The following is a 25,204-nucleotide window of genomic DNA, read 5'->3' as shown; positions in this document are numbered from 1 at the left end:
TATTTATATCTCTATTTTATTTTTGACATTCTATATTTGATTTCTTTGATGGATTGTAAACTATTATTATATTTTGGTTAAAGAATTCATAATTGCAAATTTATATGTAATATTAAATTCCAGAAAAATCATAAACAGTTATCTCTAAAAACATCCATTTTTATTTTCTTTTTTCTGCCACACAATGAGAAACAGCTGAAGCCTGAAGAAAGGCTTTCAGAGCCTTCTTCTTCTTCTTCTTCTTCTTCTCCACACTCTACTTCTCTAATTCGAACCTCTTTCAATGGCTTTTACATTGTCTACTACAAAGACCTTCACTAACATAAACTGCTCAAACACTCCTTCAAACATAACCACATTTAAGCCCCTCAAGCTTCCTCTTTTCTGGCCATGGCAAAAGGTAATACGCCAATACATATATAAAAGCACCAAACGTAGCAAAGGGTTCTCTTTTCTTATGTAATTGAGTGAATGAATCGATGGTTTTAGGTAAAAATGGGTCCTTTGAGTGTTTCTCCAATGGGATTTGGGACATGGGCTTGGGGAAATCAGCTTCTTTGGGGTTATCAGACTTCAATGGACGATCAGCTTCAACAAGCTTTCGAATTGGCTTTGCAAAATGGAATTAATTTGTTTGATACTGCTGATTCTTATGGTACTGGTAGGCTTAATGGCCAAAGTGAGAGACTTTTGGGCAAATTCATCAAAGACTCTCAAGGTCTGTTCCTATATCATTGGTCTTACTGATCTAAAGTTCCTGATTCATGTGATTTTCTGAGAAATTTGCCTTTAGCTTGGTTCTGAGTTATATCTTAGAACTGGCTTGATATGTTGTTGCTGTAGTGGGTTTGTGTGTTGTGCTTAAGCTGATGATTGGTTGTTTTCAAATTGCAGTCCTAAAAGGGAAGCAAAATGAAGTAGTGGTAGCTACAAAGTTTGCTGCTTATCCATGGCGTTTAACTTCTGGACAGTTTGTGAATGCCTGCAGGTCCCTGTAGTCTTAATTTTGTCTCTTACTCTCTTTTTTACTTTTTGGTTTTTTGGAGATTGATGGTAGATTGAATGTTCTGTTCTTGTCTCAGAGCTTCTTTAGACCGGCTTCAGATAGACCAGCTTGGGATTGGACAGCTTCACTGGTCAACTGCAAACTATGCGCCTCTACAAGAGCTTGTTCTTTGGGATGGTCTAGTGGCAATGTACGAAAAGGTTGCTTAAAAATCCACTGACATATGAAATCTCTTCAGTCTCATTAAGCACTTGGAAAGTGGATGATAAAGGTTCCTCTTTCTCAGGGATTAGTTCGAGCGGTTGGAGTCAGTAACTATGGACCTCAACAGCTTGTGAAGATTCATGATTACCTCAAAACCCGAGGGGTTCCTTTATGTTCTGCTCAAGTGCAATTCTCATTGCTAAGCATGGGGAAAGAGCAACTAGAGATCAAGAGTATATGCGACGAGCTCGGGATTCGCTTAATCTCTTATAGTCCTCTCGGTCTAGGAATGCTAACTGGGAAATACTCCTCTTCAAAACTTCCTACTGGTCCACGGTAAAGTAGTTATAGCTTGTCTAACAACCGATAAAACAAAGAGCTTGTTTCTTGTTAGTAACTATGCTTGAACACTTTGTAAACAGATCATTCCTGTTTGGACAAATTCTTCCTGGATTAGAACCACTGCTTTTAGCACAGAGAGAGATTGCAGAGAAGCGAGGAAAGACTATGCCTCAGGTATGATTTTAACTTTCGAAATGTTCTTGGGAAGAAGAAATGTGAAACATTGAAGCATGAGTATATTATCTATCTGGTTTTGCAGGTTGCAATAAACTGGTGTATATGCAAAGGGACAGTGCCTATACCGGGTATCAAGTCGGTTAAACATGTTGAAGATAATTTGGGTGCTCTGGGATGGAAACTTACAAACGATGAACAACTTCAGTTAGAATATGCAGCTAAAGAATCACCAAAGTCAATGATTCAGAACATTTTTCAGACAAGATAATAGGATAAGCTAAAAGATGCTCTTATACATCTAAGACCACAAATGAGAACAATGTGTATAAGTAGAGAAGATTGCGTTTAAACTGTTATTATATATCTCTGCAAATATGATTCGACTCAAACCAAATCTACAAAGAAGAATAAAACTCCTATCTAAGATAGGTTGAGAGTAAGGAAAATGTCATTTGTTTTCCCAAAACATTGCGTATGAAGTAATGATATGTCAAACTTATTCAAAAAGCTTAGATTTTGGACATAATGTTCATATTTTCTCATGCCGGGTAGACATTATTAGCATCGTTGTGAGGGACACATAAACAAAGTTCTCGATAGTTGTGTTCTTTGCTCTTTTAAGCGCGCGCTCTCTCTCTCTATCCATACACAAGCTAGTGACCAAACTTATCATTGCGATTTCTGCATTTATATATAGACAGACATAACTTATCTTTCAAGCAACCAAATAATAATGTTAATTTTATAACCTACAACTTGGCTACTAGTCTTTTGCTGTCTTCTTCTTCATCCAACGAACTTTAATCTCTTCATTAACTTCTCTTCTTTGTTAATCGGAATATTATTATCATTTAAAAACAATTATAGTTCCAAGAACATGCAAAAGTATATAAATTTCATAAACCGTTTTTTAAAAAAAAAAATACACTACTAGTAGTACCTTTATTATTAGAATAATCTTTGTGTCATATGCTTTGTGTAATTTAATAATACCAACTATATTCCAGATTTGGTTAATGACATACGCGGCTACATTAATTATTTTTTATAACATATCTTCTTCAGCTTTATGCCAGTCAAAAAAATATAAAACAAAGTCAAAAAAATATAAAACAAAGGCATAGTCTAGTTATTTTCTCTTTATTCCATTACACTTTAACTAGTAACTACTAACTACTAAACAAGTTACAACAAAAATAAACAATTAACATATGATATTAATCAAATTCTTTTTCAGAGTCTTTGTTTATAAATATTGCTAATAAACAGTTTCTGGTTTGCTTTTGACTCGGTTTTGTTGATATAATTAACAATTGGTTTTCACTTGATCAATTTCATATGGTAAATACATTAACCAATCTTTAATATTTACTTATCGAACCACGATCTTGGTTCGTATTCTTAATCTATCTCGGTTATATTTAAATTAATCTGACTGATTTCTTAATATGAATCTAATTTAGATAAATATTTGATTATATGTTAGTAATATCCTACTGAAAATTAATGTATTTTCATGATCATCCTGCTAAACAAAAACTATTCTAGAAATAAAACAACCCATTAGCTACCATGAATGATGTTTGTTTAATCCAATCTTAAAATTACCATTAAGCATAAGCGTCGTAGGTCCATTAGGTCAACATTCATATGATTAGATTTGTTCTTTAGTACAAAACTCGAAAAAATCTACAAAAACTAATCATGATTATGTTCCTTAAAAGCCGCGGTAAAGTGGGAACGTAATTGTAAATCCTTTTTATCTTTGACTTTAATAAAGTTTTTACACCACACGTGTCATCTCCTCTATGGTTAATTCACGATATCGCGTTAAAAAAAAAAGATAATCCAAAAATGAAACGACACCGTCGTAAAGAAAATTAAAATTCACCTACCAAATCGCGTGGAGAGTTAAAGCGCGTGTTAGGTTTAAAAGTAAAACGCGCGAGTCCACGCGCCCTAAGATAAGATATAAAGATTAAAAAAAAAAAAAGGACAAGAGCTGAAAAAGAAAGAAGCAAAGCAAAGTGGTTAAGAGGGGTTTCAGTTGTTGGATGCTTTTGCTTTTTTTTTTTCTTTCTTTCATCTTCTTCTCTCTCTCTCTCTCTCTCTCTCTCTCTCTCTCTCTCTCTCTCTCTCTCTCTCTCTCTCTCTCTCTCTCTCTCTCTCTCTCTCTCTCTCCTTCTTCTTCTTCTCTTCAGTTTCGGCGTGCTGAGGAAGACGCTTGAGATATATCATCATCACAGCGACAGATTTGGATAGGTCAAACTCAAAACTTAAGTCGGTCTATCTCTTTCTGAAACATATCTCATGCTTGGTTTCTCTATCTCGGCGGAGGAGGAGGATTTGGTTTGTGTCTGTACACGGCGGAGTTACGGCGGTGATACGCCAATGGGTTTTTCAAAAAGCGAAGATTTTTCTTAGATCTTCGATGAGAAAGCACGAGGCTTTGTGATTTTGGTGGTTTTTGATTTTTGTTGGGGTTTTGATTTTTTAAGAATCCGATGAAGGCGTTACGGAGAAGCTATACTTCAACGTCTTCAGCTAATTCTTCTTCTTCATCGTCTTCTTCGTTACCATCTTCTTCTTCGTCTTCACCTCCTTCTAATTCTAATTCATGTTCTTCGAATTCGTCTTCTTCGTCGTCTTCTTCGTCGTCTTCTTCGTGGATCCATATACGATCGGTTCTCTTTGTGGCTAATCCTGCGTCTCCATCTTCAGTTACTTCTTCCGATCGGTGAGTGTGTTTAAAGGTTTTAGATTTGGAATATTTTTAGATGGGATCTTAAAAGATTCTGTTTTTCTGATCTAATCATAGAGTTCAAATTGAATGTTCACAGCTCAGGTAAGTATTGATTCAATTTCCGATTCAGAAAAAAGTTTCTATCTTTGTTCTGATTGCTTCTTTGTTTTGATTTTAAGATTGGTTTTGGCAACCAATGTTGGTGGATTTGATTCTAATTTTGACCCTTTTTTGTGTAGAAGCAGGCGTAAATCACCGTGGTCTCGCCGGAAAAGGAAGTGGGCATTGACGTCACATCAATGGAGGAGTTTATTTACACCGGAGGGCAAACTCCGTGATGGTGGGGTTGGATTTCTGAAGAAAGTTAGAAGCAGAGTGAGTGTTTTTGAACATGGACCATGTGTATGTCCTGATTCTTACTTGTCTCTGTATTGGTTCTGATTTTTTGTTCTTGTGGTTCTGTAGGGTGTTGAGCCAAGTATTCGTGCTGAAGTGTGGCTATTCTTACTCGGAGTGTGAGTGTTTGTTGTTGTTTTGTCCTTGTGTTCATTCTTTCTAAATCTCTCTGCTGAGGTTCTCAACTTGTATTCTCTTATGGCAGCTATGATTTGAACAGTACTAGTGAAGAAAGAGAAGCGGTTAAAACTCAAAAAAGGTTAGTAAAAGATTTGATCTAGTATCATAGACATCTATATATTATATTGCAATGTTCCTATACAGATGCAGAGTTATAATTTCATTGTTGTGATCTTTGAATGTAGGAATGAGTATGAGAAACTACAGAGACGGTGCCAGATGCTTCTTAAGTGCGGCAATGGAAGTACTGATAATCTTGAGGAACTTCCTTCTGAGGACGTAAATAGTCAATGTGTTCAATTCGTGGATGATTATAATAAGATTACGGAACCAATGACAAGTCAAGATGTGGTCTCTGCTTTGAACACTGACTCTTCAGACTCTTGTGAAGAAAATGAGGATGTTCTACTACTCCCATCTTTTGTATACAGTGATGCGAAAAAACCAAAGGAGGATACTAGTAATAACAGTTCTGAAGAGAGTAGTTCGCCTCTTGTAGCTACTACTGATGAGATCCAAGTAGAAGTCGCTGTACATGAAGACTTCTCTACATGGCAACGTATTATCCGGCTTGATGCTTTACGGGCGGATTCTGAGTGGGCAACTTATTCTCCATATTCAACTGCAGTCACAGAAAGTAAAGCTCGCAGTTTAGCTGAGTCTGTGGGGTTAAAAGACTATGATCACTTAGAAAGCTGTAGACTTTACCACGCTGCACGGCTAGTTGCAATTCTTGAAGCATATGCTATGTATGATCCTGAGATAGGCTACTGCCAAGGAATGAGCGATCTGCTATCTCCCATCCTCGCTGTGATCTCAGAGGATCACGAGGCTTTCTGGTGCTTTGTGGGTTTCATGAAGAAAGCTCGGCATAATTTCAGGCTTGATGAAGCAGGGATTCAAAGACAGCTAAGTATTGTATCAAAGATCATAAAAAACAAAGACTCTCAGCTTTACAAACACTTGGAGAATCTTCAAGCCGAGGATTGTAGTTTCGTTTACAGGATGGTGCTTGTGATGTTTAGGAGGGAGTTGAGTTTTGAACAGACGCTATGTCTCTGGGAAGTTATGTGGGCTGATCAAGCTGCTATTAGAGCTGGAGTAGGGAAATCGCCATGGAGCAGAATCCGGCAACAAGCACCACCAACTGATGATCTCTTGCTCTATGCAATCGCAGCATTAGTACTACGTAGGAAACTGATTATACAGAAGTACAGTAGTATGGATGAGATTGTGGAAGAGTGTAACAGCATGGCTGGTCAGCTTAATGTCTGGAAGCTTTTAGATGATGCGCATCATCTTGTCGTCACTCTCCACGACAAGATTGAAACTCTTTCTTCCCAATCTCAGAGCATTTGATGAAGTCTCTCAAAGCCAGAAATGAAGTGTTTCCACCACACAAAGCCCTTGCACTCGTCTGGCTGTGTTTTGTCAAGGTCTAAGGTTTGTTGCGGTTTGATTCGGTTCTTACCGTTTCTACCCCCTCTCTTCTCTCTTTTTTTGTTTCCTCATCACACAGAGAACACAATACTACTATCCTTACCACTTTTATTGTAGTACTAATGAAAAAGACAAGACAAAAATTCCTGTTAAAATGTAACGGATGAGTCTGAAACTGTCGTTTCCACAATTGTATTGATATTGTTTCCTCAATTGTAGAATTCCAGTTTCCCACTTCCTTCAGATACAGTATCTGGAAACCAAAATGAAATTTTTGTTAACCAGCTTCAGTTTTGGCAAAACAAGCACTCTTTTATTATATCACCAGAATCGAAAACATGTCATCATAAACTTAAAAACAGCAAAACTAGCAACACATTGATTATTGGTTTGTAAATTTCAACAAGAATCAGTAAGGAACACAGACGCAGTCTAAGACCAAACAACACAGTAACTTTTCGCAATAGAGAAATACAGAGATCCGAAGAGATAATTCGGCTTCTAGTCTTTCTTGGTATAGTGACGGACGACAAGAGCCAGTCCCAAGATCAAGATCGGAACAAGGAACTGAAGAATCTTGATAATGAATTCTGGTGTCTTGTCTTGGTTGTATGCTGGTTGCTGTGGCGCAACATATGTCCTTGTTGCAGGAACACTAGACGAATCGATCTCACCAATGTAATATTTCTCCATCATTTCCCTTGCAGTGTCGCTGTGACCAACGTCTTCGAAATCATTTGTAGCATCTTTCCCTGCAACACACCAAAACAGAACAATTGTCATCAAGCAGCCCCAAATTTGCATTAGATCAGCGACCAACCATCGTTTTTATCATTAAGAAATTTACACCCCACCTGTTGAGGACAACAAGACTTCATCGCCTCCAGGATGATCATCCATGAATGGGGTCACATCATACACCTGAACTCAAAAGTTCAAGAACCAACCCATCAACCACTAATAAACAATAGTTCAAACCCAAGAATGTAACAATCACGGACCATACTCAAGTAGAAACCACTAGGCACTAACTAACTATTAAACAGTAGACACAAACTATGTTTCTTCCAGTGTGAATTAGCACACCAAAACAATCTCTCAATCTAAAATTTCACTGAATCGACAACAAAGATTGTGTATTTAACCAGTGAGCAGCTCGAGTAAACACTGAATCCAACTCTACAACTTAAAAATCGAAGCTTTGAAACAAGATCAACGAAGAAAGAGAAACTATGTTCCTGAAAGTCACCTAGACAGAGAGATTAATCTCGAAACAAAGAGACAAGATCTAACCTTGCCGGAAATGATAAGCCAACAATCCTTAGTTTTGTTGTGCTGAGAAACATCTTCGAAAGTTAAAACCTTGCGATCTGAAGCCATGTCTACTCAAACTGCAAAAAAAACAACAACACATCTGATCAAAAATCAAATCTTTTGATATGAATAATCCAGATTAGTAGAAGATGAACAGATTCAAATCGAAACAATCAAAACGAAGATGAATGATTTGATTTTACTACTGAGAAAATTTTTCTTACGGATTCTTCGTCTTTCAGATTCAGACGTTCGATAGCTCCAAAGCAGTAAATCAGCAAAGCACAACAACACGAGGGACGTAAATGGAGTTCCTCACCTACTTAATCTTGCTCAACTCCTTAAAAAGACGAAATTACCCTTAATTATTTTGCCTAGGATTTGGTTTGTCAAGAGCTGACCAAGGGTAGTTTTCGTCAACTTTAGGTTTGACTTTGAACAAAATCGAATTGGGCTTTCAAAGTTTTCTCCTTTTAGAGAGATCGGTCCACGATTTTGTACTTAGAAAATTACAAATAATGACGTGTGGTCTCAATGTGTTGTTTTTGACATACACACAACGTATGATCTCAAATGCTATTAAAGAAAAATATTTTATACTATATTCAACCCCTCTTTTTATTTTGGTAAATTTCCTAAACATTTCTTTTGCTAAGTTAACACGCTACACAAAAAAAGAGAGTAATTTATTTACTAGGCATGAAGCTCATACATATCGGAGGTCTCACTCCAGCCAAAGCAAGAACCGACGAAGGCAAAATCCAAAGACCATCTCCACATATCAAACCGGAAGCAACCGCTGGTACCATTAAACCGGCTTTAACCTTATCTCTCATGTTCCAAGCAAACACAATCAAACTACCAACACACATATCAACGGCGAAGTACCCTCCGACAAGAAACGGAACCGCCATTGCCATTGGTAATGGAACCCATTTCCCGATCTTCTCCGGCGACGAATCCCTTACGAGATTCGCTGCCACCGCGAATGCGAAAAACCCGTAACAGAGCTGGAGACAGTGTTGAGGCAAAGCAGAGAAGCCTTCAACTCCAAGAATCGCCATGTTTCTGTATATCAAAGCGTAAGGTGCTTTATACTCTCCGTCAGGGTTTCCCACATCGAAAGCTTTGTAGAACAAGAAGAAAGTGAGAGGAGCCACGACGCATCCTATAGCCGTGCCGATAGCTTGGCTCACAAGCATTGACCTCGGCGAAGTCAGAGTCAAATGTCCTGTCTTGAAATCGTGCATTAGGTCAGAAGAAATCGATACGATTGATTTTATCAACCCGCAACCGACAAGTCCCGCGACTACACCGTTTTGTTTCCCGGCCATTGCGGCTAAGATGAACAGAGCGACTTTACCATAGTTATAAGCCATGTTCATGTCTGTAAGCCCTGCTCCATAAGCGTTGCTGAAACCTAGTGATGGAGCTAGCATGTAAGCTACCACTATGAAGTACCATTTGAGCTCAGGGAACATTAGGGGGATCGCGATTATCGATACAACAGAGAAGGCTGCGTATCCAACTGCTGCAACCCATAATGGAATGCTGTCTTTTACAAAGATTTCATCTCTTTTAAGATCTGCTATAGTTTGTTTATCTTTCTCCGAATCTGCGATTTTACGTTCGAATATCAGACACATTAAAGAAAATGACGATTTTCGATAGTTTTAGGTGTATACTTACTAGATTTCCCGGAGTGGCGATCCTTTAACTTGGCGTACATGTTTTTTGCTGTAATGAGAAGTATCTTAATGAAATGGTAAAGCCCGTCTCCCAGGATCAATGAGATTGATATAAACACCTGCAGAGGTATGAACAAATTAAGAACGAAATTGGGCGAAAGAGAGACCGAGTTTATTGTACAGTTTTAGTCTTTTTTGATATGGAACCTTGTAACCATTGAGACTCTTCATACTGCTTTCAGGAAGAGTTGATGGGAACCAATCTCCTTGAAGTCCTTTAATGAGTGGCCACATGATACCCCAAGACAGAACAGCCCCAAAAAGCAAAGATATATTGACAATGTGGGAACAGATCATTCCTGCTCCAATGTATGTCATGCTAAAGTCGAAGTAGAACCTGTCAAAATTTTTCAAGAATCATCAAGATTCTGTTTTTTTATAATCTATGTATATGACAAATCGAGCTACGGATAATACTCACGAGTTTCTCCAAGCTTCTAACCCAAAAGTTGGAAACTGAATGAAACCGCAGTCTGCACCACCAGAGAAGAACCATTGAAAGAAAGCCCAAATAAAGCTAAAGGAGAAGTACTTCACAAACCCATACACTTGTTTCCTGCATACAAATAGTTTTCCATTTTTATCAGAAACTCAAGAAGTTGTGGTGAAAGAGAGCTAAGAGACTGCGGAAAAAAAATCTGAGTTTAATACTTGGCCATTTTATTGCCTTTAGGAGTGTGGAAACCGTTGATTAAAACCGCGGTAGCTGTTCCACTCGGATATGTCAACTTGTAGTCTATGATCATGATCTAGTTAACAGAAAAAAAAAGCATAATGAAAACTTAGAAATCTAGACCCAAACCATCTACAAATCGAAATGTTGCGATAGATCAAACGAGCCAACCCGGGATAAATAGTCCAAACTTGGCCAATATTAAGCCTAGGTTGGCTCTAGTGGGTTTGGTCCGGCCCATATCATCGTTATATCGGCCGGACTGAGCCACAAACTTTGGCCTACCACAACATCTCTAGTTACAATTCAACAAAACAGGAAGCTTAAAGTCTCTACCTTTCTTAGAGGAACCAATGCTAAAAGACCAACAAAGCAAGTAAAGAACAAGAAAGCGGTCATCCAACCGATTCCAGGCTCTTTAGTGCTTCCCGGGTAATTCCCATCAGTGTGAGTTCCTCCTGATTGTTCATAAGTATTTTTGCTTAAACCAAGAAGGTATGAACCAAACCCACCTGCAAATCACACAAACACAAAACCTCAAACAATCTAATCCAACCCAAAAAAAAAAATCAACAAAAGAATTAGTCAAAAAAATTCACAAAACCTCCAACTGCAATGCTGTAACAAGCAACAGCACAAGTTTGGACCACAGTGTTCTCTTGTTTAGTGAACGGTTTAGTCACAATCCCGGCTTTGGTCAGTAGCTTGGTCCAGCTTCTAAGAAAGACAAAGGCTAAAAGAGCTGCAGAGACATTAAGGTTTGGTACCAAACCTGTTGTAAGGTTTAGTTTCATCACAATCACACTGTAGATAACACCAATGATCAAACTTGCAACAATCCCTCTGATAGTGATCTGACTCTTCCATGGAGGTATTGACTTGAAATCATCTGCTTCGTTTTGCGTCTCTTCCAAGTCATCTATTTCTTCTCTCTCTATCTCATTCCTTCCCTCTCTCTCCACCATCATGCTCCTCATCTTTTTTTTCCCCTTAGTTCTTGATTTTTTTTTTTTTTGCCAATACTGAAAAAAACAAGAACCCAAAAAAAAAAACACAGATTCTATAATAATTAACAACCATTAAAGAAAAACTTACTTTTAGAGAAAAAGATAAGTGGAAAAAAGAAAAGGGTACCTCTTTTTTGGATCAATCCGATTCTGGGGATTTTATATAAAGTTTAGATTTTTTTTTTTCTAGCCACAAGCTTAAATTATCTGAAGAATAAAAAGAAACAGTTACTTAGCAAAGCTAGAGATCTTTTTAATCTATTGCATAATCTTTTAAACCATAGAATCAAATCAAGATGACGCAAAATTATCTCTTTTGCTTAGAGATCTAATCAAAAGTAACTTTATATTATAACCAAGAATCTGGTATTATTAATCAAGAACAGTAACAAGATTGAGTGTTTTTTTTTTCTTTCTGAAATCAATAAGCTAAGAGAATGAAACGTAACTGATAAATGAAACAAGAAGACGCACACGAAGACCACACTCCCCACTTCCCAAAGAGATAAATAAACAGAGCAGACCAAACACATTAAATGCTTACACGAAACGAAGTCTAAAGAAATAGCCCAGAAAAGGGTAGTAGATTATACAAAAATGGACTTTGGTGACTTGTTCGAAGTTGTTATATAGAAGAAGAAGAAGAAGAGATGAAGAAGAAAGCTTTGAAACGAAGAAGAGTTTTGATAAAAAGGGATCTTGGGTGAGTTCTTATGTACCGCACGTTGACATCAGTACTACACTAAACAAGAAAGAAAGAAAAAATAAAAAAAGTTTTTTTGGGTTTATGTAGTACAAATAATCATTAAAGGGGGTGTTACATCACCAAAAGGACAAACAAAAATATAATTATTAATTCATCTAATCCTATATATAACCTTCATATATGTCATTAACAAAGTGATTTTTTTTTAATGGCTATATAATTGTCACATAAGAAAAATCAAACTCTTAAGGTTGTTCAAATGTGTGACTCTCTATTCTAGCATTAAATTATGTGTGTGGTTATTGTATGTTGTAAGAAAAAAAAAAGACATTTATTTGATTATCTCTATTAGAAAGAGGACCTTTTAGATTTTGAAAATAAACTAATATAGTAATGAAAACAAATATCTGATATTCAGTAACTTAGAGATTATTTTTTGGTTAGACTTAGATATAAATTATGAATATATTTCTTATTTTTTAGACTATTTCATTAATGGAAGTTAAATCAAATATATGTTCCATAATTAATCCCTTCACCAAATATGTATTTTTCTAATTATAAGAGATTTTAACATATTTAGTAATAGAATACATGTTTAACTCAATGAATCTAGTGGCATTCATGTGAAAACTGAAAAGTTGTGATGACATCTATTCTTTAGTTGACTGATAAAGCTAGATTTATTTGGTTAATCCAAGATTCCGGTTCATGTGACTGTGTCTTTTAATTAAACAAGATGATGACATTATGAGCAATCTTATACCATAACTACCTTTTTTATTTTCTTGACAAGTAGACTAAAACTAAAAACAAAATGTAGAAAACAGAACTCTCCACAATGTGAACGATATATATATATATATATATATATATTATATATATATAATTTTTATTTTTATTTCTTAGGGTAGTCAAAGCAAGAGATCGGTAAATGTCAACTCTATAAACCATGTGGTCACAAACATAACAAAATCCAAAGAGAAAATGAAAGTTGAATAAGATTATTCAACATGTTCGACTTTTTTGATTCTTTACGTCTACACGTCAAACTCATAAGTAGTTGAATTGGACTATTATATTCGGACGTTTCTTGGCCGAGTTGGTACCGCGACGATGTAAGACTGACCAATCCTGCGTCATCGGATAAGATCAGACTAAACCAAGTTTTTTTCAAGAACATATGATTGAAGCATGCGCAAGACTTGTTTTAGATCTTATAAATTTCATATGTATTGGTTGAATAGAGTTAAATGACTAATGTAACTGCCGTTGGTTTATTAAATATATATGTTCACCTTGTTGTGTTTAATGTTGCATGTGTGTTCACTCTAGTTGGCTAGTCAATGCTCAACTGTTAGTTAATTATTTTATATTAAATATTAAAAAATTGTAATTATTTCATCAATTTTTAGGACCACAAAACTCAATAATATATTAGCATTTGTGATCTCTCCACTGAAAGGAATTAAACAAGTGAGGTTATAGAAGATTGAGCAATCATATTTGTTCAATGAGTCTAAATAATAATTCCACATACTCACAGTAATCAGCATGCAAAAATTGGACATCAACGGTTTTAATAGTGATTGTTTTTTTTTTGGGGTAGGATTATAAGTGTTTTTTCTATGTTCAATGATATTTATTGTTTTGTGTGTATATATTAAATTATGAAGCTCATTTTTGTCGACGAATTAATTAAACATTAGAACCGAAATTGTAACACGAGGATTGTGTGAGTACAAACCATTAGCAAGACAATTAAACTCTCGGATGTCTCGTATGGATGTTGTTAATTTAGATGATTGAATCTTATCGTATGTGTGTGTGTGTGTGTCCTGGTACATAGGCTAAGGAGATAGTTATTACATATGGAGAAGAAAAAGAGAATATCACAACTCTCTTTTATTCGAAGTACACTTTTCTTTTTCTACTTTTAAAATCACAATAATTAACGTATATATATCTCACGTACTTTTTATACTCCATACGAAAAGGGCTTTTCAAGAGGAAACTGGAGTTTGAGATTATTAAAACGGTATGTGAAGTTATTTTTTCGTATGGAGTATAAAATAACTTGTATTTTAGTTATTCGGTAGACTCACACTACCTTATGAGTTATGTCATACTGTTATTAGGGTCGCTTAATTCTTTGCAAACCCCCTTTTACTAGATATGGCCTAATTAAGCTTCTCAACCTCGACCAATGTTTATCTTCATAACTAGTCCTCGATATGAATCACTTTCTGATGATTGAAAGAATATGATCTGACCCAACTTTAGTTCATGTGTTTTGATCAATTGAGTCTCTTTTTTATAAGTCTACCCAATTTTTTGTCTTTGCCTCTTGAGGATTTTGGACCTACACATTCTAATTATAGTTTTCACTTTATGCCAAACGATACGAACCAAGCAAAGAGGATTTGGTATAAACCATTTTGATTTTTTTTTTTTCTAAAAAAACTTCTACTGTCTATATAAATATTGGTATTGTCATCATCATAAGAGATTTAATTTAACAAATAGTAAATTATGTAAGAATGTAAAGGACCACTATACCACAATATAATATCATATTACAATTTACAAAGTATTTTTGTCATTCATGATTCATACATGTTCCATTTACAAGTCCATGTCTTCTATAAATTATTTATTGTATTTTAGTTATCTTTGAGCTAATTTATCGATTTATTTTCTAAACCATCTTCCGTTGATATTATAACATTTATTATTTCGACCAGTCACCCAAATTATTTGGTCGACATTACAAGTCTCTCAAACATATTAAAAGATGTTTTGCGTATTTCTTAAACCCTAAAAACAATCCTACAAAGTATTTAAAATTTCATAAATGAATTTTAGTTTTATTGGCATTAATTATATATTTCAGCTCATATGTACACATGACAGATCCATGTTTAGTGTCAAAACTATAAATAGCTTATCAGGAATCAATACCAAACATGTAAAGTTGTAAGACACCACGTAGTTAGGTTTAAACACAACACGTTACCTAATTTCATCGATCTATCAACTCCGTCGTATTCCATGGACATTACAATTACAATTCTCAAACGTAGTGCGCAGTCGTCTCTTGTCAACACTTTTAATATTCTAGTGGATAGTAATGCATCCCCGACTCCTTTTTTTTGGGTTTAGGATAGATAGAGCATAAAATTGGAATGTAAGAACCCAAAAAGAAAGTGACAAATGACAAGTGGAAGGCTAAGAATGTGCCACATGTCTTGTTCTCAAAAGTTTTAGCATTTGATGAGTTCATTGTTGCAAGAAAAAAAAAAAAGCAAACGTGATTTGCCAAACTTGTCCAACCTATATGGTTAATTAGACCAATCACATATATAAAAGTAAAGTTTCATTTTTTTATTCGTCTATTTGAGATTTAATTTTAAAATTTTAAAATTTATTTTTAATTAAACCAAAAATTTAGCACATTTAGTTTTATATATTATATCATACTTTAAATTCACACTTTACTACTAACTTGTAACTGAAATTACATAATTTGGGAATTAGCTTGTTTTTCTTCATTAAATTTCAACTGAACAAACTATAAATTATAATTCTAACTGCTCTAATTTAATTATTTTAGAAATATAACTTCCAACACTTATTAGTTTATAAATAATTTTTCTTACATTCTCTTCCACTATATCTCGCATTAACTTGTTGAATCTAATTCTTTAGCACATGCTTTGCTCGACCTCACGATTCGACTCCAACCAAAGTTTTATTTTAGAATCAACCGTTTGAATTTTATAACAGTTCATAGTATTTATTGTTTTTTACTTTATAAACACATCCTTTGTACATACATACGCATTTTACACATCAACTAATGAAAGGCTATAAATAAATTAGTCTTTTAGGATTAATTTTGATGATCTATTGGATATTGATTTCTCGATGGTCATAAAGAGAGCAAAGCCATTAAGATTTTTAGAGGTGGAACGCCAAAGTATTTCATATAGTTTAAGGCCAAACTCACGTCATTGCTCGTGCGTCATTACCAAAAGATGCGACAAATATCAATACATAAATGCCAAACACTGAGAGGATGATATTTCTCTTCCCATCCGCTTCGTACGTTCTCAGCACTGACCAAGTTAGCTGATGTATAAACCTATCAAACTATATGACCTTTCTGATTTCTTTTACACTAACCATATTTGCCAAACAAGAGCATCTACAACCCATTAGAAGATACAAAATAACCACGAGTTATAGGCAGATTTCATGTTTTTTGAAGGATTTCATTATCAAACTTCGTTTCAATAAATATCTCGTATATCCAAGAGAAATGTGTTTTTTTTTAGTTATTTCATCAAGTCTTTGGCAAGTTGTCGAGGATCAGTCTCCATAGGAATTACCTTAAGTTAAGCTTTCCCTTATCCTTACCTTGATGCACAAAAAATATTTTAATGAGCTATCTAATTATTATTATTTTTTTTGGTCAAGAAATTAGATAACTCATTAAAAAAAAATTAGATAGCTCATTTCTTTAACTTATCTATATCTTATTAAATCTTTAATCGTTGTTAGTTTTATTTTTTTACTCACATAGCAAACATCTTAATCGTCTCATTTTTAAGAAATATATTTTATACGGAACTAAGGCCAGACTCAACGTAGAAAAACCTTCAAAGGTTATGAGAAAAGAGGAAAAAATATTATTTTAAATATAATTCTATTTTTTTATTTTTTCTTATTAATTATAGCTTTTATTATAGTGACAGCTGTCCACTTATATAGAGAACTTGTATCTATAATGAAAGTTTTAAAAAGCAGTTTCTCTTCTTTTTAGTCATATGTTTATTTTATTTTTTATTAAAAAGTTTTCTATAGCAATACCCCGATGGAGATGCTCTAAACAAATTATATAACTTACTTTTTTTTTAGGACAAAACAAATTATATAACATACAAGTTACAAAACCCTCAAGTAGCAAGTAAATGTAAGACCTAATGTTTTAAGAAAATTCACAAAAAAATGTAATATTTGATAAGGCTTTAAAGTTTCAAACCCAATGGGTCGAAAAGAAAAAGCTTAATGGGCTAGTTTGATCAATTCCAAAATAATGCATGCGGCAAGTAATGCAACCGGAGTTGTGATCCTTTCCTGTAATTTCAGTTAAGAGCTTTCTTCATCCTCTACCTATCCTCAACCCCCACACACACACGCTCTTCAAGAATTAGGGTTTCTATTTTTCTTGAATCTAATTCCATAATCCAAAAATATGAAGAGATCTTCGGGTAAAAAGGATTCAAATTTCATAGAGCAATTGATACTTTACGTCGCTAGTGCTGCATTGAGTAGCTTGGTTCTCTATGTGGGTCTTAGAGCTATTGACCCCAACCGTGACGCTGCTAAAAAGTCTCTCGAGCATAAGAGAGAAATCGCCAAACGTTTGGGTCGTCCTCTTATTCAAACCAATCAGTACGAGGTAATTTCAATCTCTATGGCTCTCGAATTGATTGAATTCGTATTCAAAATTTGTTCTTTCCTACTTCAGAATGGTAATTTTGTGACTCTTTATGGCTCTCAATCCATGATTCAATTTCGCATTCAAAATTCCATCTTTTCGAGTTCAAAATGGTAATATCAATCTAAAGTTTAGAGAATTAAGGCTTGAAATCTGAAACTTGCTTTGTTTAATGTGAAAATAGGATGTGATAGCTTGTGATGTTATAAACCCATTACATATTGATGTGGAGTTTGGTTCTATTGGAGGTTTGGATGCGATGAAGCAAGCTTTATACGAGCTTGTGATTCTACCATTGAAAAGACCTGAGCTTTTTGCTTATGGGAAGTTACTTGGTCCACAAAAAGGTGTTTTGCTTTATGGTCCTCCTGGAACTGGGAAGACGATGCTTGCTAAAGCCATTGCTAGAGAGTCAGAGGCTGTTTTCATAAATGTTAAGGTTTCGAATCTGATGAGCAAGTGGTTTGGTGATGCACAGAAGCTTGGTAGGTTTATGTGTAAAAGGAGCTCACGTTACTGATCTATTGGTTGTGTTACTGATTTATGAGTTGTTTTGCTTCTTCAGTGGCTGCTGTATTTAGCTTGGCGTACAAACTCCAACCTTCCATTATTTTTATCGATGAGGTGGATAGCTTTCTTGGCCAGCGCCGTTCGACTGATAATGAAGCAATGTCGAATATGAAAACTGAGTTTATGGCTTTATGGGATGGATTTACTACAGACCGTGAGTTTAAACTTCTTTTCCTCATTGTCTTATTTACTACAGACCGTGAGCTCTGAAGGTCTGTTAGTTGCTATCTGAAGTTTTATGTTTTTGTTTTCTAGAGAATGCGAGGGTGATGGTTCTTGCTGCAACTAACAGACCTTCAGAGCTCGATGAAGCAATATTGAGGCGTTTTCCTCAGGCCTTTGAGATCGGAATGCCTGATTGCCAAGAGCGAGCACAAATATTGAAAGTGATTTTGAAAGGAGAGAGGATTGAACCAAATATCGATTATGATCATGTAGCTCGCTTATGTGAAGGTTATACTGGATCAGATATCTTTGAACTCTGCAAAAAAGCAGCCTACTTCCCAATTAGAGAAATCCTAGAGGAGGAGAGAAAGGGCAGACAAGTTTCGGTAAGTAAGAAACTGGGTTTAGGAATGTCAATTTTTTCTTCTTCCACCTGATTTCTGACTTCTGAGTACTGGCATTTGAATCGCCTGAAATTTGTAGGCGCCTAGGCCATTAACACAATTGGACTTGGAAAAGGTTCTTGCTACCACAAAGAAGACTCAGGTTGCCGCAAGCGAGTACTCTGGTTTAAGCTCGCAATCTTCCGTTTGGAGAAGCCAGGCAGATCCCGACGAAGTCCAAGCAGCTATAAACGGCATCTCAAAGCTTTTTGTCTCTCGGATGAGAAACCTTGAGCCAGATTCCCAGGATTCATATCAACATGATTCAGAAAGAGATTCGGAATAGAGGCTCTTGACTGAAGTTTTGTATAGCCACAAAAAAGTAAACCAAAGAGATTTATACTTTGCAATCCTCAATATAGCTCTTGTGCTGAATAAGTTGGTGCATTTCTTAAGGATGCCTTAAAGTTGTTGTTTTTAGGAAATTAAATTCACTTGAACTTCATTTCTAGTTCAAGCAATGTTCTATACATTTATACAAATTTGTGTTTTTTTTCCATCAAATTTTGAATGAAATTATCAGCTTTGGCTTTTTACAAGTTTCTTCATATAAAAATGGCAGCTTTAGAATCTTTATAAGACTTATGGTCGTGTAAATGTCAATGGCACTATCTGGGCTTTGATCTGTTTACAATATAACTGGGCTTGTATAGTCAACTTGAGAGAAAAAAAAGTTTTTTTTTCTTTGGTCTCGTCTTCTCGTGACTCTGTCGATCGTCTCGAACCCAACTGTCAGAATCTTCGTCGATTTGATCGATTCTTCTCATCTCTCTCCGATAACACGCCCTTGATTTCACCTAAGAAGGTACCAAATTTTGTTCAGTTGTTTTAATCGAGTCTAAGTTCGTAGATCTCTCATTTTGATCTTGCAGCTAACCTCGATCAAGTCATGTTTATCATTGTTGTATCATTACCATGTGTTTTGGTCTTATCTGGGGGGTTTGTTTGATCAGGGTTTTCTTCTATTTCTCTGTGATCCTAACTTGAATCAGAGTTCCGAATTTGAAGCAGCTCTTAGCTTAAAAACCAAACCTTTTTGGTGTTTCAAGTTGGAAATGCGGCTGATTTTATTCCATTTTGTATGTTCTAAACAGGTTATTGTGATTGGGATCGAAGCTTCTGATCATGGTAAGTGCTCTTTGTTTGATGTTGTTGTTTCTGTACTTTGGTGGTTCTCTTAGCGTAAAATTGTTCTAAAGTTTATACCTTTTTCTTTTGGGGATTAATATCACACACAGAACTATCTTCTTGGAGCTTTCAAGCCGGCTTGTAATATTTCAATCACATTTACTGATGGGAAAAATCGTAAACAGGTACACATCTTTCTTTAGGTTTATCCATTACGCTCTTTCTCCTACGGATTCATTGTTCCCGAACTTAAGTTGGAGGTTGCTTATTGTCTCTCCTTGATCTCTGTTGCGGTAGGTACCCATTAAGAAAGATAATGGACAAATAGTTATGAATCCACTTTTCCAGAGTCAAGAAACTATTGCTGGCAAGGTACTTTAGTCTTGTTGTGGTTTGTGATCTTTAGTCATCAGGAGGTTTATGGAATTGCTTAAAATGGAGTTTTTTCATAAAACTTGTCTCTCTCAGATTAACATTGAACCATATCAAGGGAAAAAGGTCGAGCATAATGGTGTTAAAGTTGAGCTTCTTGGTCAAATAGGTGTGTAGATACTACGAATTAATCGGTTTCGTTTGTGGTTTCTAACTCATGTCCTTATATATGCTTATCAATGACATTTTTTTTTTCTTTTTTTAATAGAAATGTACCATGACAGAGGAAACTTTTATGATTTCACTTCCTTGGGTGAGCCAAATTTAGGGTTCCATTATGACATAGTTATGTTGTTTTCTTCAGTAGTCTCTTAGTTATAAGTAACTGATTGATCAGCCATCTATGTGGCTTCTATTTCTAATTTCCAGTGCGTGAGATTGATGTACCTGGAGAAATATATGAAAGAAAGACATACCCTTTTGAATTTTCGAGCGTTGAGATGCCATATGAGACATTCAATGGGGTGAATGTGCGCCTAAGGTATATCATATTATTCTTTGACATCAGAAGGAAACATTTAAGTTCCTAATTTTGCTTACTGTAGTACATTATTTTTTTGTTTCTGTTTTCTTCAGGTATGTTCTCAAAGTAACAGTTACACGTGGCTATGCTGGAAGTATCGTGGAATACCAAGACTTTGTGGTAATTTTTTACTTATGCGTGTATCTTTTTGACAGCATAGTATTTAAGATGAACTTATCTTTCTATTCACGGATTTGAAACAGGTCCGTAACTATGTTCCGCCGCCTCCAATCAATAACAGCATTAAGGTGAGTTCTGATATGATGCAAGTTTTTCATTTTAGAAAGATTCTAGATAATGATTTCAAATCAAACTCTCCCATTGTTCACTTTCGATTTACTGATTCTTTACTGCTTGCTTTGATAGTGAATGACCTTTTGATATTTCATTTCTTTATTAGCATTAGATAATGCTTAATGCTTAATGCTTAATTGGACCTTACCGGTTGTGTAGATGGAAGTTGGTATTGAGGACTGCCTTCATATTGAGTTTGAGTACAATAAAAGCAAGTAAGACAACTTGATTTTCAGAATTTTAGACAAGTGATAAAGAAGACTGGAAACAACAGCTAATTCTATGGTCTGGATGCAGGTATCACCTAAAAGATGTTATCCTTGGGAAAATATACTTTCTTTTGGTGCGAATCAAGATAAAGAATATGGATCTTGAGATCAGACGGCGAGAATCAACGGGAGCAGGAGCTAATACTCACGTCGAGACAGAAACACTAGCTAAATTTGAATTAATGGATGGTGCTCCAGTTAGAGGTACATTCATCATACAGTAAATTGCAAAACTCATTCAAACCTTTTTTGAATTTTGTAAATGAAGTATCGACACCATTGTTGCAGGCGAATCAATACCCGTAAGAGTTTTCTTGACACCATATGATCTGACACCAACGCATCATAACATAAACAACAAATTCAGCGTAAAGTATTATCTGAATCTTGTGCTGGTGGATGAAGAGGATCGCCGTTACTTCAAGCAGCAAGAAATCACGTTGTACAGGCTCAAGGAAGAGACATTGTCTTGATGTTTACAAAAGAGAAGAGAAAAATGATTTTTCAGAACTTTGTAAAGCCTTTTCTTTTAAGACGTTCTCTGTATGCAAATTGGTTGGGACTTGTAGTGGGGAAGTTAAATCATCTTTGTAGTTTGTTCAACGACCCAAATGTTGTTCTCCTTTGTTTGGATACTTGTGACTTCTATTGTCTTCTTCTTCTATAAATGTACTTTATGCTGTCTTATGTTTGTGAAGAAGCTTCTGATTACCAAAGTTTGTAATGGAAAATGTTTTAAAGGAATACAGTAGCTACAAACAAACTCAAAGTAATTAAGCTGAGAATCATGGTTTAGAAAACCGGACAGCCATGAACAATCACACCTTTAGCAGTTGGACATTTAGCTACAGAACAACCTTCACCAAAGTTTCCCCACCAATCAATCCCAATCTCACTACGTTGCAAGGCAAGAAACAAAAGCACAGACATGAATCCAGTTCCTGCATCTAGTCCTCCAGACAGAACATAATTATATCTCTGCCACCATTCTCGTCTGTACTTAAACACGAAATGTCCAAACACAAACGCCATAACGAGCCAGCTCGTGAAGTTAACTGCAGATGCTGGTGGCATTATAGCCGTGGCTCCAATCAGAACAGGGATGTGAATGTTTGAGATCCATTTCTTGTTTGGGAAGAGTCTTGTGGCTAAGTAGACCAATGCTGGAGCTATAGCACCTCCTACAAAAAACCAGTTTATGTTTGAGTACTCTCCAAGATCACCAAACATTCTTCTTGGTCCAACGAGTCCCCAGATCACTGATGCGTCGAAGAAGACTCGATCGGTTGGGCAAGTCCATTGACTTCCTGGTGGAAGTAGAGAAGTGTCACAGAGATTTGGGATTTCTGCCATTAGCCACCAAGCTGTTAATGCATAAACGAAGACGGCTACTAAAGTGCCCACAACCTATGGAAACAACAATAAATTTGTCACATGTAATGTTTTCGAGAGATTTATGTGACACATACACATAATACTAATAAGACTTGCCTGTGCCATGAACATGGTTCTTGGTGGGATCTTCATGTAAGTTCCAAGCTTCAAATCAGCAAGGAAAGTCAAAGACTGAGACATGCTGATGAATCCATAAGTCTTGAAACATATGTTAGCTACTGGTCTCTCTGGATATGCATATCCAATTATATATTCCGTGATAATATTTAGCCCAGGAGCCTACAAAATTAAAACAGAAACATGGTTTAATGATTCCGGTTTGTGAAGCAAAGTTATAAGCATTTGAATCTCTCTTTCTAACCTGATTAGTAGTGGCCATGATCACACCAACAAGAGGAGTGAAGAAGATAGCTATCAAACAAGCCAAGAAAGCTCCCCACCATGGAAGCTGAATCTGTGTCTTATAGTAAATACATATGAAGACAATTACTGCAAGATTCACGGCAAAAATCGAAAGAAACCACCAGAGAGGAACTTCTTTATAATTCCTCTTCATGATTCTTGTATGAATATCCATTTTCTTGTTTTTTCGAAACGCTCCTCTGGTTTGAGTCCAAAGATCTTTTCCGTTGAAAAGCAGGACATGGACAATACTAGCAGTCAAAGTTGCAAAACCGAGTCCATATGTCACAGCAAAGAAAGTGCTCATATGGACTGGTCCGGTCTCTGCGTAAGCCTTACGATCGAGTCTGAAGTTGGCATCGATGATGCTTGTTACATTGTATTCCTTCCCACTGGCTACAAAAAGTTTACCTGAATAGATTGGGAAGGTCTTGGCGTTGTAGAAATCTAGGTAGTAACAGAGAAGAGTGATAACGTACATCACAAGAAAGAACCCGACCGCAATATTTGCAGAGGCAAAGAAAGGGCTAGCGAGTGGGCTTCCAAGGTATGACGCTATGGTTGTCCAGTCCAGACCAAAGGAACCAATACCTAGACCCGCTGCCCCTGAACCGAGCTGGTTTACAAATATCGATTTAGGGCTAATCCAACATAACCAAGAGACTGTGGTTAAGACCGTGAAGAGATAACCAGGTAGGAGATAATAGGAGAAGCTAGTGATGAGTGTGATGACGAAGAACTGATTTCGACTAATTCCCCATTTCGATCTCTTCTCTTTCTCGTGCAATGCCCTGTGTATGATGATGAAATCAGATAATTTTATAACTAATTAATCAAAACCATCAGAGCATCATTAGAAAAGAGCATTACCTGAAGAGAGACACTTGAACGAGATTGCTTGGCCACCACATCTCACCAGGCTCAACTAAATGTTTTCTATACAAACCAGCCCAGCCAAATCCTAATACCTTGCATCACAAGAAACAGTAACAAAAGAACACTCTCAGTTCACAAACCTCTAAACCTAGAACCTCAATACCAATAAACACGAAATAAAGATCTATCACTTTTTACCTGAGTGGTGACCATAACGAGCAAAGCAGGTAAGAAATCAAGCCTTCTCTTGTAATAAAGCTTAACAGCACTAAGAATATGACTAGCATAAACAGTCCCAGAGCCTGAGTTTGCAAATACGGTTATAAGAACATGTTCTTTAGTACCAAACGGACCAGGATTCATCGTGAAAGACCACCTAGTTCCTTCAAAGAACCTCCTTGTCGGAAGAACTCTAGCCATGAGATGACCAATGGGAACAACAGCAATCTGAGCCGAAACAGAGGAGATGGTCAAAGGATTGGTTCTGTACCAGAAAAACTGGTTGAGAAACGACAAGAGAACACAAGCGGTTATGCCAAGAACCCACATCCTAAATGTAACCGTCGGTGAAGTTGGATCGTCCGCTTTGGGCACCGTTAGCTCCACTTGTGGAACTACACTTATCTCATCGTCGACGTAAGAGTCCGACTCATACTCCGATCTTATCTCTGTAATTTCGTTCATTTGGTCTTCAGACAATAGAGGATTGATGATGTTCTGTTTTTGTCTCTATGCACTACAATAAAAAATAAACTGATTGTGTTATGTGTGTTAGTGTGATTATGTTTATGTAACCGTTATTAAAAATTAAACTTATCAATTACACAGATGAAATAACAAAACAAAAATATACTCACAGACAGAAGTGTTTGCTTCCTTCGGTTATGTTGTGTGTTTTGATTTGTGAGATCCTGAATGAATCAGATTGTATTTTATTTTTATTTGGCTGAAGAAAAATAGTAAAGTATATTTAAATGGATTTTTTATTTAATATTAGTTGGTATCATATCTTTTTATTTGATATTTTCCATAAAAGGAAGTATATACTATGGATACATAAACCAAAATTAGACTTTTTTGTTTGTTGCAGATAAGTATTGACTGTAAAAATAATATTAAGGAAACTTATTTTCTGAATTCATGGATGACAAGTGTCTATTATGGTTCTGGTTAAGAAAATCATCTACATTATTTCGACCCACAAAAAAATAAAATCATCAGCTTTGTTTGTGACAGATGACTTATGATAAGTTCCAAATTTTGCTGAT

The 25,204-nt window shown here is 35.8% G+C and overlaps 7 protein-coding genes across 9 annotated transcripts; 4 read left to right on the top strand and 3 right to left on the bottom strand.

Annotated features, from left to right (window-relative positions):
* Positions 1 to 173: 173 nt before the first annotated feature.
* On the top strand, positions 174 to 2,104 carry LOC17876164 (pyridoxal reductase, chloroplastic). The gene is made up of 7 exons (XM_006282194.2): positions 174 to 400; positions 490 to 718; positions 895 to 988; positions 1,083 to 1,206; positions 1,293 to 1,546; positions 1,633 to 1,726; positions 1,812 to 2,104. The coding sequence occupies exons 1-7, from the start codon at positions 284 to 286 to the stop codon at positions 1,995 to 1,997; spliced, it is 1,098 nt and encodes a 365-aa protein (XP_006282256.1). The 5' UTR covers positions 174 to 283; the 3' UTR covers positions 1,998 to 2,104.
* Positions 2,105 to 3,854: 1,750 nt separating this feature from the next.
* Positions 3,855 to 6,701, top strand: LOC17875866 (GTPase-activating protein GYP7). 3 transcript variants are annotated; one of them, XM_023783603.1, is made up of 5 exons: positions 3,855 to 4,466; positions 4,718 to 4,847; positions 4,938 to 4,987; positions 5,074 to 5,127; positions 5,234 to 6,701. In XM_023783603.1, the coding sequence occupies exons 1-5, from the start codon at positions 4,234 to 4,236 to the stop codon at positions 6,405 to 6,407; spliced, it is 1,641 nt and encodes a 546-aa protein (XP_023639371.1). In that variant the 5' UTR covers positions 3,855 to 4,233; the 3' UTR covers positions 6,408 to 6,701. The 3 variants fall into 3 exon arrangements, with proteins under 3 accessions (XP_023639371.1, XP_023639370.1, XP_006282367.2); XM_023783602.1 differs by having other exon boundaries at positions 4,715 to 4,847; XM_006282305.2 differs by having other exon boundaries at positions 4,712 to 4,847.
* Positions 6,702 to 6,818: 117 nt separating this feature from the next.
* On the bottom strand, positions 6,819 to 8,137 carry LOC17874629 (cytochrome b5). Its single transcript, XM_006281415.2, has 4 exons — positions 8,027 to 8,137; positions 7,782 to 7,879; positions 7,343 to 7,409; positions 6,819 to 7,240 (listed from the first exon to the last, which is right to left on the bottom strand). The coding sequence occupies exons 2-4, from the start codon at positions 7,866 to 7,868 to the stop codon at positions 6,990 to 6,992; spliced, it is 405 nt and encodes a 134-aa protein (XP_006281477.1). The 5' UTR covers positions 7,869 to 7,879; positions 8,027 to 8,137; the 3' UTR covers positions 6,819 to 6,989.
* Positions 8,138 to 8,376: 239 nt separating this feature from the next.
* On the bottom strand, positions 8,377 to 11,919 carry LOC17876537 (metal-nicotianamine transporter YSL3). The gene is made up of 9 exons (XM_006281461.2): positions 11,775 to 11,919; positions 11,358 to 11,437; positions 10,828 to 11,245; positions 10,560 to 10,735; positions 10,202 to 10,299; positions 9,972 to 10,106; positions 9,698 to 9,887; positions 9,492 to 9,609; positions 8,377 to 9,417 (listed from the first exon to the last, which is right to left on the bottom strand). Exons 3-9 carry the CDS (start codon positions 11,198 to 11,200, stop codon positions 8,489 to 8,491), a joined length of 2,019 nt encoding a protein of 672 aa, XP_006281523.1. The 5' UTR covers positions 11,201 to 11,245; positions 11,358 to 11,437; positions 11,775 to 11,919; the 3' UTR covers positions 8,377 to 8,488.
* A 5,210-nt stretch (positions 11,920 to 17,129) lies between these two features.
* LOC17877342 (ATPase family AAA domain-containing protein 1) lies at positions 17,130 to 19,115 on the top strand. Its single transcript, XM_006280508.2, has 5 exons — positions 17,130 to 17,400; positions 17,624 to 17,924; positions 18,005 to 18,163; positions 18,265 to 18,560; positions 18,658 to 19,115. The coding sequence occupies exons 1-5, from the start codon at positions 17,194 to 17,196 to the stop codon at positions 18,901 to 18,903; spliced, it is 1,209 nt and encodes a 402-aa protein (XP_006280570.1). The 5' UTR covers positions 17,130 to 17,193; the 3' UTR covers positions 18,904 to 19,115.
* Positions 19,116 to 19,276: 161 nt separating this feature from the next.
* Positions 19,277 to 21,948, top strand: LOC17875231 (vacuolar protein sorting-associated protein 26A). Its single transcript, XM_006280803.2, has 12 exons — positions 19,277 to 19,422; positions 19,712 to 19,745; positions 19,856 to 19,930; positions 20,043 to 20,117; positions 20,214 to 20,286; positions 20,386 to 20,430; positions 20,547 to 20,658; positions 20,754 to 20,820; positions 20,904 to 20,948; positions 21,154 to 21,209; positions 21,292 to 21,467; positions 21,552 to 21,948. The coding sequence occupies exons 2-12, from the start codon at positions 19,743 to 19,745 to the stop codon at positions 21,734 to 21,736; spliced, it is 912 nt and encodes a 303-aa protein (XP_006280865.1). The 5' UTR covers positions 19,277 to 19,422; positions 19,712 to 19,742; the 3' UTR covers positions 21,737 to 21,948.
* An 84-nt stretch (positions 21,949 to 22,032) lies between these two features.
* LOC17875886 (oligopeptide transporter 8) lies at positions 22,033 to 24,656 on the bottom strand. The gene is made up of 5 exons (XM_006281496.2): positions 24,135 to 24,656; positions 23,931 to 24,028; positions 23,020 to 23,851; positions 22,755 to 22,937; positions 22,033 to 22,670 (listed from the first exon to the last, which is right to left on the bottom strand). The coding sequence occupies exons 1-5, from the start codon at positions 24,618 to 24,620 to the stop codon at positions 22,056 to 22,058; spliced, it is 2,214 nt and encodes a 737-aa protein (XP_006281558.1). The 5' UTR covers positions 24,621 to 24,656; the 3' UTR covers positions 22,033 to 22,055.
* Between the last annotated feature and the right edge of the window lie 548 nt (positions 24,657 to 25,204).

Source organism: Capsella rubella, unplaced genomic scaffold, assembly GCF_000375325.1.
Source record: "Capsella rubella cultivar Monte Gargano unplaced genomic scaffold, Caprub1_0 scaffold_8, whole genome shotgun sequence".
NCBI lineage: Eukaryota > Viridiplantae > Streptophyta > Magnoliopsida > Brassicales > Brassicaceae > Capsella > Capsella rubella.
This window is presented reverse-complemented; position numbering and strand designations above follow the sequence as displayed.